Below are 12,856 nucleotides of genomic sequence, written 5' to 3' on the forward strand. Positions count from 1 at the left end.
CAAGCTGCAGGCAATTTCCCCTCTGATGTTTTTGTTTGTAATTTGCTTTGTGGAGCTGCAGGCCGTCATTGGCTGTCTGGTCCTGTGGCACAGCTGTTAGGGTGTGAATTTTAGTTATGTCTGTTTTTTCACATCTTTTCCATCAGAACTACATTTTATTATATACTTATATAATTAGTAATAATCAGTGAATTATTTTCAATAATTCAGTCAATTAGATGTCTGAATTTATCAGAATCTATCAATGTAAAGTAGATTGTTGTTCAATATTGAGAGGTAGTGGGTGCACTGCAATGTTAAGATTATGTGGTTGGAATGACATTGGTCTCTATTAACCTTCACTGTTCCTTGCTTTTAATTTCATTCAGTTTATCAGGAAAAACATGCTAAGGTTAGATAAGAGATACACAATACAGTTTCACTCGTATCATAAGCTTGTGTGTGTGTGTGTGTGTGTGTGTGTGTGTGTGTGTGTGTGTGTGTGTGTGTGTGTGTGTGTGTGTGTGTGTGTGTGTGTGTGTGTTCCGTGTAACCTGACTAGAGGTGACATTTTACGCAGGCTGCTTGATAAACACGAGTCTGTTTCCAGCAGTGGGAGTGCGCATGTGCAAATTAAAAGGACTTTTTGAGGTATAAAAACCTTTCCCAGAAAATTTGTTGTGTCTCAGACCATTGTGTGTGTGTGTGTAAGATCGCGTGTGTGTGAGAGAGAGAGTGAGAAACAGGGCGCGTGTTCGGGACTGTACCTTAAGTGACAAAATTTCGGGGGCAAAGAAGGACAGAGTGGTGTGGACCTCCATTGATTTGGGAGAACCTTCCCGTGTCACACCTGCAACCATGAAAGTAGGTGACACAGAATATTATGAATTAAGCGTGAAAAAGAGCAGCAGGTCGATCTAATATAAAAATAAAATGGACCTGTTTTGTAGTTTCTGGTATATTTGGGAATGGGTTCAAAAAAGCGTATATGTTTATAGATGTCTATAAATAACTGTGCAGTATACAGAAATGCCTCAGTTGAAATAGCAATACATAATTTCAGATATATACATAAATACATAAGTATTATTTATCTAACTGTACAGTTCATCTGTGGGTTTTGTAATGAAGTGGTAAAAAAATAATTTAACAAAAAACTCATTTAAGAAGCATTTAATGTTAGCAATACAAAGGTCACATTGAAGGGTGCTGTGTATACCAAATGTATGAAATTATTTTTGTTTTGGTCTCTTCACCATCAAAAATATATGGACTTAAGTATTGTTTCCATATCTACCTGCATTCAGGACTCATACGACATGTTCGAAATGAATGGCGACATGGACAAGAAGAAGAAGAAAAAGATGAAGAAGAAGGAAAAGCTGGAGGGCATGAAAAAAGAAATGGATATAGTGAGTGATTTTAAGAAAGCTCTGTTCTTTTATCACCTTTAATCATGTAGAAAGGATTGGGAATTAGTTGAATAAAGGCTCTATCACTTTCCACGTTACTTTTATGACTTATTCCAGCTGCTGTTGAGATCTGACCAAATGCATCAATTTAGATATGAGTACATAACCTTAGCTCACTCCCCTTTGGAAGATTTCTGAATCTGTAATTTTGTCTGTCTCCTTCTGCAGGATGACCATGAAATAACAATTGAAGAGCTTGAAATGAGGTACACCACCAGTGTCGATAAAGTAAGACATTTCTCATCTTTTATTTCAGTCTTGTTTATTTATTCTTTATTATGCAACATTAAACAAGACAAAGGCAGTGCCTCTGTCCTTTTTTAAAGTTCACTTTTTTTCATGTGTCTTGCTCTGTACTCCATCCACAGGGCTTGACCTCCTCATTCGCCCGAGAGGTCTTGGAGAGAGATGGTCTTAATGAGCTGAAGCCTCCTAAAGGAACTCCTGAGTATGTGAAGTTTGCCAGGCAGCTGGCTGGAGGCCTTCAGTGTCTCATGTGGGTTGCCGCTGTTATCTGCTTCATCGCCTTTGGAATTGAACTTGGAAGAGGGAACCTCACAAGCTTTGATGATGTGAGTCAGCACTCTTCCCTTTCTCTTGCTTCTCCTTTAGTGTACAACTGAACCGAATGCATTATGGCTCATGTAAATTGATTTGAGCAGGAAGTATCGGAGAGAACTGGGAGGCAAATGAAGAGAGACTGTAGGAAGGAGGGCAACGACGTCCTATTTTAACATCCTCTGTCTCTCTCTCTCTCACTCCAGCTGTACTTGGCCATTGTCCTTATTGCTGTTGTCGTGGTAACCGGTTGTTTTGGTTACTACCAAGAATTCAAGAGTACTAACATCATTGCCAGCTTCAAAAACCTAGTTCCACAAGTAAGTTGCACAAATGCAGGTGTCAAAATGTTACCAAATGTTGGCCTATATTATTAATGACGTCTGTTATATCTCTCTGGCCTTCATGTTTTAATCCTCTTTCATCTTGTCTAATCTGGCAACCCACTCTCCAACATTAGCAAGCCCTAGTAATCCGTGATGGTCAGAAGAACCAGATCAATGCTAACGAACTAGTGGTGGGGGATCTGGTGGAGATCAAAGGAGGAGACAGAGTCCCTGCTGATATTCGCATCATCACTAGTCAGGGCTGCAAGGTAAAATACACACATACTGCAGTGCACTGTGGACAGGATACTGTCCTATAGCATTGGATACTTTATTAGAAATGTTATAATGCTATGTTATAATGCAGGCCTATGGTCAAAGTTTAAAAAGTAAAATTTCTTTAAATAACACGAGTTGATGATTTGAATAATGGAGGGACACTAAAAGGTTCACATTTACTTGGCTAATGGAATTAAAAACATGAAAGAGCTCGGTCCATTATCGCACACCTCTGTTTCTTATCTCGATTTCAACATGCAGATATGTAGGAAATCTTTTGTAAATATACTTTGTGTGCCAGGTTGACAACTCGTCCTTGACTGGGGAGTCTGAACCACAAACCAGGAGCCCCGAATGTACTCACGAGAATCCCCTGGAGACCAGGAACATTGCTTTCTTCTCCACAACCTGTCTGGAAGGTACATTAGATAACAGGGTTGGCTTTTGTACTCTTTAACACATTATCTTTGCCTAAAATAGGTCTATGATGGCTTCTGCTAATATTTTTCAGTTTGTTGTGAAGCAGAAGCAGTAACTAAACACGGTAAACAAACATACAGTATCTCCTCTCCCCTCCAGGTGTGGCCACTGGCGTGATCATTAACACAGGCGATCGTACCATCATCGGTCGGATTGCCAGCTTAGCAAGTGGTGTAGGAAACGAGAAGACACCTATCGCTATCGAGATTGAGCATTTTGTGGACATCATTGCTGGTCTTGCGATCTTTTTTGGGTTTACCTTCTTTGTGGTTGCCATGTTTATTGGATATGCCTTCCTGGAAGCCATGATCTTCTTCATGGCTATTGTGGTGGCTTATGTGCCAGAAGGGCTACTTGCTACAGTAACCGTAAGTTTCACATCTACTATAACATCTGTGTGTGTCAAATACCTGTCTGTCTTATAATAAGAGAACCCAGCTTTACAAGTGCTCATTTTGAAGAATCACGTGTTGTGTATTAGTACACAGTTACTCGTTTTCTCTGTGGTTCTTCTTTGTAGTAACACACCAGCCCATAACAAACTGTTTCTTTTGGACAGGTTTGTCTGTCTCTCACTGCTAAGCGACTTGCCAGGAAGAACTGTGTTGTGAAGAACCTGGAGGCCGTGGAGACATTAGGTCAGCATATCAGACTGTTACTCAGCGGAGACAGCTTATTATAAAATCACTTCATGATGAAAGGGATCATTTTATTTATAATTAGATTATTTAAAGTCTCACTGAGTTCAATTGTGGTGATAAAATCATTGCAAGTTTGGCAATATTTAGATATTAGTTAATAATAATGTGCTGAGTGGTTTTCCACAGGCTTGACAGTTTATATCTGTCTGTGTGTTAAATTGTTTTGGTTTTTTTTGGCTGTTTTATTGTCTCAAGTTATAATAAACCTACATTTTTTATGTTTTCTCTTTCATATGAAGCTTATGTAATGAAATGTCTTATGAATAAAAACTGTCATTGCCATTCATCAAAAAGTTTATCACGTATGCAATTCATAACATCGTAAAAATGTCCTCATAAAATCCAGTCTCTCGTACGTTTAGAAGACGCGTGTGTAACCTTTGACCCTTGTGTGCTTAGGCTCCACTTCAGTGATCTGTTCGGATAAGACGGGCACACTGACCCAGAACAGGATGACTGTAGCTCACCTTTGGTTTGACAACCACGTTCACGCTGCTGATACCACAGAAGATCAGTCTGGTAAATAAGCACATTTAAAGCAGTGCCTTTTGAAATCACCCAGTTGTATTGCTGTAAACAGTTCTATAACAATAATCAAATATGCATAGGTCAAAGTTTCGATCAGTCATCAGAGACATGGCGTTCCCTGGCGAGAGTTGCAGCCCTCTGCAACAGAGCTATATTCAAACCGGACCAGGAAGGAATACCCATTCCTAAGGTACAGGATGATCTCTGGTGTTACTGTCTCATATGTACGTAATTACGTGAACTCTGTGCTATTTAATTAAACTTGGTTTGACTTGATTTGGAGTCAGCTTGCATATAGTGCAACTCTGGCCCTGCAAAATGTTGCATTTAGTCTTGCTTTATTATAAACATTATATAAAGTTATAGTAGCTCGGTGGCCCATTATCTAACTCTTTCATGAAAAGATTTGTTCTCATCACATTGCTTTTACCGCCTCTCATAGCGGATTGTGGTTGGAGATGCATCTGAGACCGCTCTGCTCAAGTTCACTGAGCTCACTGTAGGAAACACCATGGACTACCGAAACCGCTTTAAGAAAATTGTGGAAGTGCCTTTCAACTCTACCAACAAGTTTCAGGTAGCAACAGAGATATTTTGTCATGCTTGATGAATCCCTGCATTCTTAATGATAAAAAAAAAAAGATCATTTTGTGGTCACCTGGAGCTTTACATTACTTAATTGTCTTGTCTGATCCTTAGCTGTCTATCCATGAACTAGAGGATCCGCTGGACCTGCGTTATCTGCTGGTGATGAAGGGAGCACCAGAACGTATTTTGGAACGCTGCTCCACCATTTTGGTAAAAGGCCAGGAGCTGCCGCTGGACGAGCAGTGGAGCGAATCCTTTCAGACGGCTTACATGGACCTGGGAGGGCTGGGAGAAAGAGTACTGGGTTAGAGTGCTTCTCATTAAAATGTTGCTAGAGTTGTTTGTTTTTCCCGCCACACACTGTTGGAGGTTTGAGCAAATCTTTCAAAACATTTTCACTGTAATCAGCTTTGTTTTATGGCCCGTAATAATTGATAGTACATAATTAATTTTGGTGGCGCTTTGGGTTTTGTGTTTTTAACCATCCTTCCCTGCGCTCCCAGGTTTCTGTCACCTTTATCTAAATGAGAAAGAGTTTCCTCGTGGCTATCAATTTGAAACGGATGACATGAATTTCCCCACATCTGGATTGTGCTTTGCTGGCCTCATCTCAATGATTGACCCACCAAGAGCCACTGTACCCGATGCAGTGATGAAATGCCGTACTGCTGGTATCAGGGTGCGTTACTATGGCCACACTTAAACGGCTTGTTTTTTTAGATGGTTTGAGTTCTAAAAAATAGTTTTTACTCACGTAATGCAATTTTTTTTCTCATAACTTTAGGTTATCATGGTAACTGGAGACCATCCAATTACTGCAAAGGCAATAGCAGCTAATGTTGGCATCATCTCAGAAGGCAGTGAAACAGTTGAGGATATTGCCCAGAGGAAGCGCATACCTGTGGAACAAGTCAACAAGAGGTGACTGCATTGCTTCAGACCACAGTTTAAACAATTCCCATTTCAGTGGCTTATACATTTGACTGTCTGTACATTTGAGTCTAATGTTTATTTCTCACAATCATTCAGCATATGTTGTGACAAATAAATAAACGATGTATATGTATGTGTCTGCACAGTGAAGCTCGTGCTTGTGTGATCAGCGGTGGCCAGCTGAAAGACATGAGCAGCGACGAATTGGACGAGGCGCTGCGCAACCATCCTGAGATGGTGTTTGCAAGAACATCCCCTCAGCAGAAACTGATTATTGTGGAGAGCTGTCAGCGTTTGGTAAATACAAATACACTGTGATCTCTCACTACCCTGCCTCCACCTCATAACTCGCGGCCTGACTTTTAAACTTGTTGTGCACATGTTTCATAAAAGCATATGCTAATATCTTACGGTCCCCTTACAGTAAGATATTAGATATTAGACCTTACTATGGCCCCCCTGTGAGGACAGTGAATGAAGAAGCAGCAGGGGAAGAGATTGGTTTGCTCATATCATTTTACCCAGTGTGTTCAGGTTAATGACTGTTTTCATCTTTCACCACCCCAGGGCTCCATTGTGGCTGTGACAGGTGATGGCGTGAACGACTCTCCCGCTCTTAAGAAGGCCGATATTGGCGTCGCCATGGGGATCGCTGGCTCAGATGCTGCGAAGAACGCAGCAGACATGATCTTACTGGACGACAACTTTGCTTCTATTGTCACCGGAGTGGAGCAGGGTGAGACTTGAGAAGAAACTCTGCTGTGTATTAAAAGTGGTCGTATGTAGAGTGAATTTATATTTTCCTACTTAAAGTACTATTGATTTTGAGGTAAAACCTGTGGTAATTATAAACATCCTGCAGTTGCTTGTACTAAGCAATGAACAGTTAAAGCTAAAGCACATTGAGTCCTTTTGTTGTCACACCTGTGTATGTGTGTCTGTAGGCCGTCTTATCTTTGACAACCTGAAGAAGTCTATTGCCTACACGCTAACAAAGAACATTCCTGAGCTGACTCCATATCTGGTCTACATCACCGTCAGCGTGCCTCTTCCTCTCGGCTGCATCACCATCCTGTTCATTGAACTGGCCACTGACATTGTGAGTAACTATGTCATTAGTACCAGTTCCTTAAGGAAGAAAATTGCTTAATTACAGTCATTACGCTGATAATTTGGTTTAACTAGTGATGATTGCTGTTATCCTATATTTGCTTGCACCACTCACACACAGTTTAGCCCTTAACAGTGGGTGATTTAGTGATATTAATATATTCTTCACTCTCATATGTGCTTTGGACTGATATCTCGTATGTTTATTTCTCTCTGGTGTAGTTCCCCTCGGTTTCTCTGGCATACGAGAAAGCAGAGAGTGACATCATGCACCTTAAACCTAGGAACCCCCGGCGTGATCGCCTAGTGAACGAAGCCCTGGCTGTGTATTCGTACTTCCAGATAGGTGTGGCTATAAGTGTTTGTGTCATTAAAATATACATGCAGTACAGTTTTACTATTGGAATTGCTTATCCCAGTTACCCTTAACTGAATGACAAACACAAAACTATCTCAGTCCATCCTGTAAAGTGCAGCAGATGAGATAATAATAATAATACATTTTATTTAAATAGCGCCTTTCAAAGCACCCAAGGACACTGTACAACAGATAAAAACTGGAAATATACACAATGATAAAAATAGAAGATAAAAGTTAAAACATACAGAAATTTAAGAATAGGCAATTTTAAACAGATGAGTTTTGAGGGTGGACTTAAAAAGAGAGAATGAACTAATATTTCTGAGGTCCGGGGGTAGGGAATTCCAAAGTCGAGGGGCAGAGCAGCTAAAGGCCCTCCCTCCCATTGTGATCAGACGAGCAGAGGGAACAGAGAGAGAAAGAGAAGATGAAGATCTGAGGCAGCGGGATGGGAGCTTCATCTGTAATAAGTCAGAGAGGTACGGTGGAGAGAGAGAATGAATAGCCTTGAATGTATACAGAATTATTTTAAAATGGATGCGAAATTTGACCGGGAGCCAGTGAAGTTGCTTCAGGATTGGGGAGATGTGGTGGGTAGAAGAAGTCCTAGTAATAATACGTACTGTAGATGGTACTGCTAATACTTAGAATATCTATTTTTGTCTCTCTGCATCTACATACTGTTTAGAAACTTCTGACCCTTTTTATTCTATGTATGTTTTAGGAGCCATTCAGTCTTACGCAGGTTTTACTGATTATTTCACCGCCATGGCTCAGGAGGGTTGGTTTCCACTCTTATGCGTTGGCCTGCGGGGTCAGTGGGAAGACGTCAAACTTCAAGACTTACAAGACAGCTATGGACAAGAATGGGTTAGCTTAGACCTTCTGTTTTACTTTCAGTGTTACTATAAGTGTTTTTGGTAATAGGGATATTTGTAATTTCTTTATGGAAGGACTTACTCTCTCATTTCCTCTTCTCTGTGTGCAGACCTACAGTCAGAGGCTGTATCAAGAATATACGTGCTACACCGTGTTTTTCGTCAGTATAGAGATTTGCCAGATCTCAGATGTGCTCATCAGGAAAACACGACGTCTCTCTGCATTCCAGCAAGGCTTCTTCAGGTCAGCAAAGACCCGTCTATACCATGACTTGCTACTAGCTAAATGTGAAGCGGAAACATTTCTAGTTTGTCAATAACTGTGAAACCAGGATAAAGTAGAAAACCAGCATAATTCCTGTCTGAGTGTTTAACTGTTATCCAAGATGGCTAACCCTGCTGATTGTCTTGAAATTAAGCAAAAAGAGCTTAAAGTGCAACACATGAAACTAGAGTCAGGAAAGTGGCAACATTAGATGCTTGTATAGCCACTTTTCTTAAGAGCTACAGCTGACTACAGAGTCTTTGTTAAACACTAATTTTGCAATTCCTAAACACAAAACACAAGTTTGATACATTTATCTGGGAAATTTCCCATGTGTTTGGTCTAATAAGTGACTGTAACAAGATCCAACTGGGAGATTTTATGTTTTCGTGTGCAGGAACCGAGTCCTGGTGTCCGCCATAGTCTTCCAGCTCTGCCTGGGTAATCTGCTTTGCTACTGCCCTGGAATGCCCAACATCTTCAATTTTATGCCCATCAGGTAAAAACACAGGTCCTCATTTACATGGTCACCATCTTAAAATCATAGTTCAGACTGGATTGGAAAACAAATTGTCAGTAATCTACAGAACACATTTTTTATTAAAACATAATATTGAGACAATAGGTAGAAAATGTTTAATATTATACTTACTAACTTACACAATCATTTTTGCTTGTTAAAAACCAAAAGGTTCTTTAAATGTTAACACATTGGGTTATTTTCTCTTCAGGGTTCAGTGGTGGTTTGTTCCAGTTCCATTTGGTATTTTAATCTTTGTCTATGATGAGATCAGGAAGTTGGGAGTGAGAAGACACCCAGGAAGTAAGTTTAAAAATCTTCTTCTTCTTCAATCATCATTAAATTAACCATTCTCATTCCATGACGATGAATCTATCTCTTGCTGTTTCACAGGTTGGTGGGATCAGGAATTATACTACTGAGATCATAGAAGAAATTTCAGCCTTTTGTCCAGTGACATGCATGAAAGCATCCTTTATTCACAGAACATGACAAACCAGGAGAATGTCACCCAATTCAACAATTATCTACATTTCACTGAGATTTATGTATTTAATTTAATTTCAGAAATTTATGAATTTTCAAAACTTCCTAAATGCTTTTGACAAAATAAAAAAGGGTTAATCGCTATTTCAAAACTTCACAGATGTGTGTTTTTGCAAATCTTTGACTGATTGCATTGTATTTATATTAATAATGAATTTTATGACTGTCAAATCAATTACGTGTCTTTTTAATAAAATATGCTTCATGTGTGCTGACCTTTTCCAACCTACAATGTGTTTCACAAATGTTAACACTGCACATGTGATTCAGATTTTGGGTTATCAGTTTTAATGGTTAAGGATAACCTTTTTAAATTAATTTGGCAGAGGTCTTTATAGCTAATATGCAGTGCAACTGTCATAAATACAAACACACACAGATATTTTAGAAATTTGTCAAAAAATTATTTAAACTAAAATTATATCGTTTATTAAACAAATAATAAACAATTTGGATTTTTACACCCAAATTTGAGCTGGCACATTGGACTTCTATTCAAATTAAAATAATTTTTTGATTTAGGATCTTAATCAAAAAACAAAATTAATGATTTTTTGCAAAACAGTACATTTGCAAATTTTTGACTAACAATGATATTTTGGCATTACAAATATAACTTTGATTAAAGACCTTGCACACATTGGTGTATTGACGATTAAAAACATAAAAAAATGATTTTGATAACTACGAATACTGTTAATTTGCAGCAGCTGTGACATAAACCTTACACTGGGAGGTGGTCTAATACATTTGTTAAGCACTGTGTGCAAAAGAATTTCTCCAAGAGAAATTTGATTTCAGTTGTTTTTGAAAAACACCAATAAACTGACAACAATTCCATGTAGAACTGATATTTAAAGGATGGGAAGCATATGAATTAAAGTTTAAAATCACACAATCATGTGGCAGATTGAATCTTTTTACATGTTGTGAATATGCAAAAATTAAAATCTCAAAATGCCATGTTTAAGGGCTTTTTGAGATTAGGGGTTTTTTGTTCTTAGATATCATTTACATTTGAAATATTGGTACAAATGTTTTCCCCTTTTTTAGTCTTCAGCCTTTTCAACTTTGTTGTATTACTATCACAAATGATCTGTGTACAGTAACAGATAATGTGTCTTCAAACATGAGATATGAATTCATTTCCTGTGATATTTTGCTGTTTCATTAAAAAAGAAAAGTGTTGCAGCTCTTTTGAGGACTCCTTTTAGGAGTTTCCACTTTTTCCTTTCACAGAGGTAAACTTTGCATTAAAGTCTATTTTGCCATTATTTAGTGAACGTCACGCTTAAATACGACTTGAGTAACGACTTAAACCATAAATATTTTAGACAAGTGTTTACTGATGGTGTGAATAAATGAGACGTAGGGTCATTTTTCTTCCACACATTCTTTTTTCAGCCAGATGAGTTGCACCCTGCTTTTTCGTTTTCTTTTTTTTTTTTACAAAAACAAATGTAATAATAATGCTGGTTTAAGACATGCATTGGCTTTCAGACTAACAAAACTGTTCAAAAATAGTAATTCTAGTAGTTCTTTTTTCTCTTCTTCTTCCATCTCTTTGGATCCTTCTTCTTTTTTGGACTCTATTCGACCTTCCAGATGGCGATCTTGCCGTCACGACACGCAGAGCCACTGAGGACATATCGATCCTCGGCAGAGCAGAGCGTCTGAATGCTGTCTGAATGGGCCTGCAGCTCCTTTGCTACCGTGTGGCTCTCTATGTCCACTACCAACACTTGGCTACTCAGCTGACCATTACACTGACCCCCAGCATCACTCCTTCCAACCCAGATCTAAGAATACAAAAGGACATCAATGAAAGGTTTCATTGGATAAATGAAAATGTTTTGAATGATTAAAACAACTGAATGGTTGACATGTTTGTGTAAACCTCACAAGACATGCTGACAACAATAGTAAAAATATCAATACAAAGCAGCAAACATAAGATCATTTCGTGACCTGACATGCTAATCACAGCTCACCTGGTCTTTGACACGAATCATACATGTGACCCCTGAACTTCCAGGCAGGGAGATTATTTTAAACGGATGCCTGTGATTGTTTGTGTGCCAGAGACACAACTCTACTGAGTCTGCACAGCCTGTCCACAGCTGTCCTCGCTGAAACAAACACACAAAACACATGAACAATCCTGTAACTGTAGGAGTTCAGAGTTAAGAGGTCAAGAGTTAATGTTTCCATTGTAACCCCTCCAGATTTGACAGAGAAACACTCATTTTTAACACTCGGTTTTAACTACTATCATTTTACACCTCAGAGTTACATTAAAAGAATGTGACTCTGCTTAGAGTAAAATTAACTCTACTTTTGCAAGAAGACTATTAACACCAAAACATTTAACACTTTTGAATTTGCTGTGTACACTGTGACTGCATGCCACCTACTGACTGAGACATGGATTGACACAATGAATCACCACTAGCGTTCTTAATTAACAGACATATAAGCAAGGATTGTAAAGTCACCTCTGGTATATAAATGAAGCTGCTGAAACTACTGGGCATGCTCTGTAGGTCCTTATGAAGTGTTATCTTTCTTTGTGGTGTCCCACTCTTTTTCACTTCCACAATGCCGTCACCACAACCTGCACGAACACACATCCTCAAATCATCATCCAAACACATTTGGCTTAAGGTGGCTTAATGTGTAGACATAATTGATCTACTTAGACCACCAAGAAAAAAATGTTAGGCATTGTCCCAGATACCTCTGGGCAATGTATGTAAGCAATGAGAACAAGTGGACTGTCATGCTCCTGGGCCTCCAGCCCAGTGTTTTGTTTTGTTTTTTCTGCACTTATTATAAACTTCCTTGGATTTAAGAAATATGCAAATTCAAGCTCTGTATTACTGAGTCTGGAGTTCAGTATTCCCTAGTACCACTGCACTTTTGTTATTTATATAGTTAATTCTTGGTTCTTGTTTATGTTAGTTCCCTTTTGTGTCCACTTCACCCTAGTCTCGTCTCCGTGTCTTGTCTCTGTGTTTTGTTACCCTTTTTTCTCCCCGGTCTGGTCTCCCTGTGTCCTGTCTCTGTGGCTGTATGGTTTCCCTGTCTTGCCAAGTTGTTACATCTTAAGCCCTGATCCCCGTGTTTGTCCCATCCTGTCCCTGTAGTCATCTCTCTGTGTTTCATCCTGTGTTCATCCTTTTTGTGTCCCCTTAAAGTCTGTTAAGTCTCTGTTTTTATAAGCCTTTCGTCTTGATCAAGCAGGTATGTCTTAGTCTCTGCCTCAATGCTTATGCTTCCTGTTTTATTTTGACACTCCGTCGTCTCTTGTGCAATATGTTTGGTTTAACTTG

At 39.0% G+C, this 12,856-nt stretch overlaps 2 protein-coding genes across 2 annotated transcripts in view; one reads left to right on the forward strand and one right to left on the reverse strand.

Moving 5' to 3' along the window:
- Positions 1–837: 837 nt before the first annotated feature.
- LOC308406020 (potassium-transporting ATPase alpha chain 1) lies at positions 838–9,508 on the forward strand (the record flags this gene model as incomplete). Its single annotated transcript, XM_080896828.1, has 24 exons — positions 838–843; positions 1,287–1,391; positions 1,620–1,679; positions 1,820–2,023; positions 2,216–2,329; positions 2,470–2,604; positions 2,916–3,033; positions 3,194–3,462; positions 3,654–3,732; positions 4,195–4,314; positions 4,404–4,513; positions 4,766–4,900; positions 5,023–5,215; positions 5,415–5,590; positions 5,696–5,832; positions 5,991–6,141; positions 6,412–6,580; positions 6,789–6,943; positions 7,177–7,300; positions 8,040–8,185; positions 8,304–8,437; positions 8,856–8,957; positions 9,190–9,281; positions 9,372–9,508. The coding sequence occupies 24 exons, from the start codon at positions 838–840 to the stop codon at positions 9,398–9,400; spliced, it is 3,063 nt and encodes a 1,020-aa protein (XP_080752954.1). The 3' UTR covers positions 9,401–9,508.
- The window catches only part of LOC308405306 (DENN domain-containing protein 3-like), a 37,054-nt gene continuing 33,625 nt past the window's right edge, over positions 9,428–12,856 (reverse strand). The window contains exons 26-28 of the mRNA XM_080895845.1: positions 12,020–12,138; positions 11,516–11,653; positions 9,428–11,323 (exon numbers count right to left, since the gene is read on the reverse strand). Coding sequence (XP_080751971.1) covers positions 11,114–11,323; positions 11,516–11,653; positions 12,020–12,138 — 467 coding nt within the window. The 3' untranslated portion in view covers positions 9,428–11,113. The remainder of the gene's footprint in view (positions 11,324–11,515; positions 11,654–12,019; positions 12,139–12,856) is intronic.

This window comes from Rhamphochromis sp. 'chilingali' (assembly GCF_963969265.1).
Source record: "Rhamphochromis sp. 'chilingali' genome assembly, chromosome: 11".
Taxonomy (NCBI): Eukaryota; Metazoa; Chordata; class Actinopteri; order Cichliformes; family Cichlidae; genus Rhamphochromis; species Rhamphochromis sp. 'chilingali'.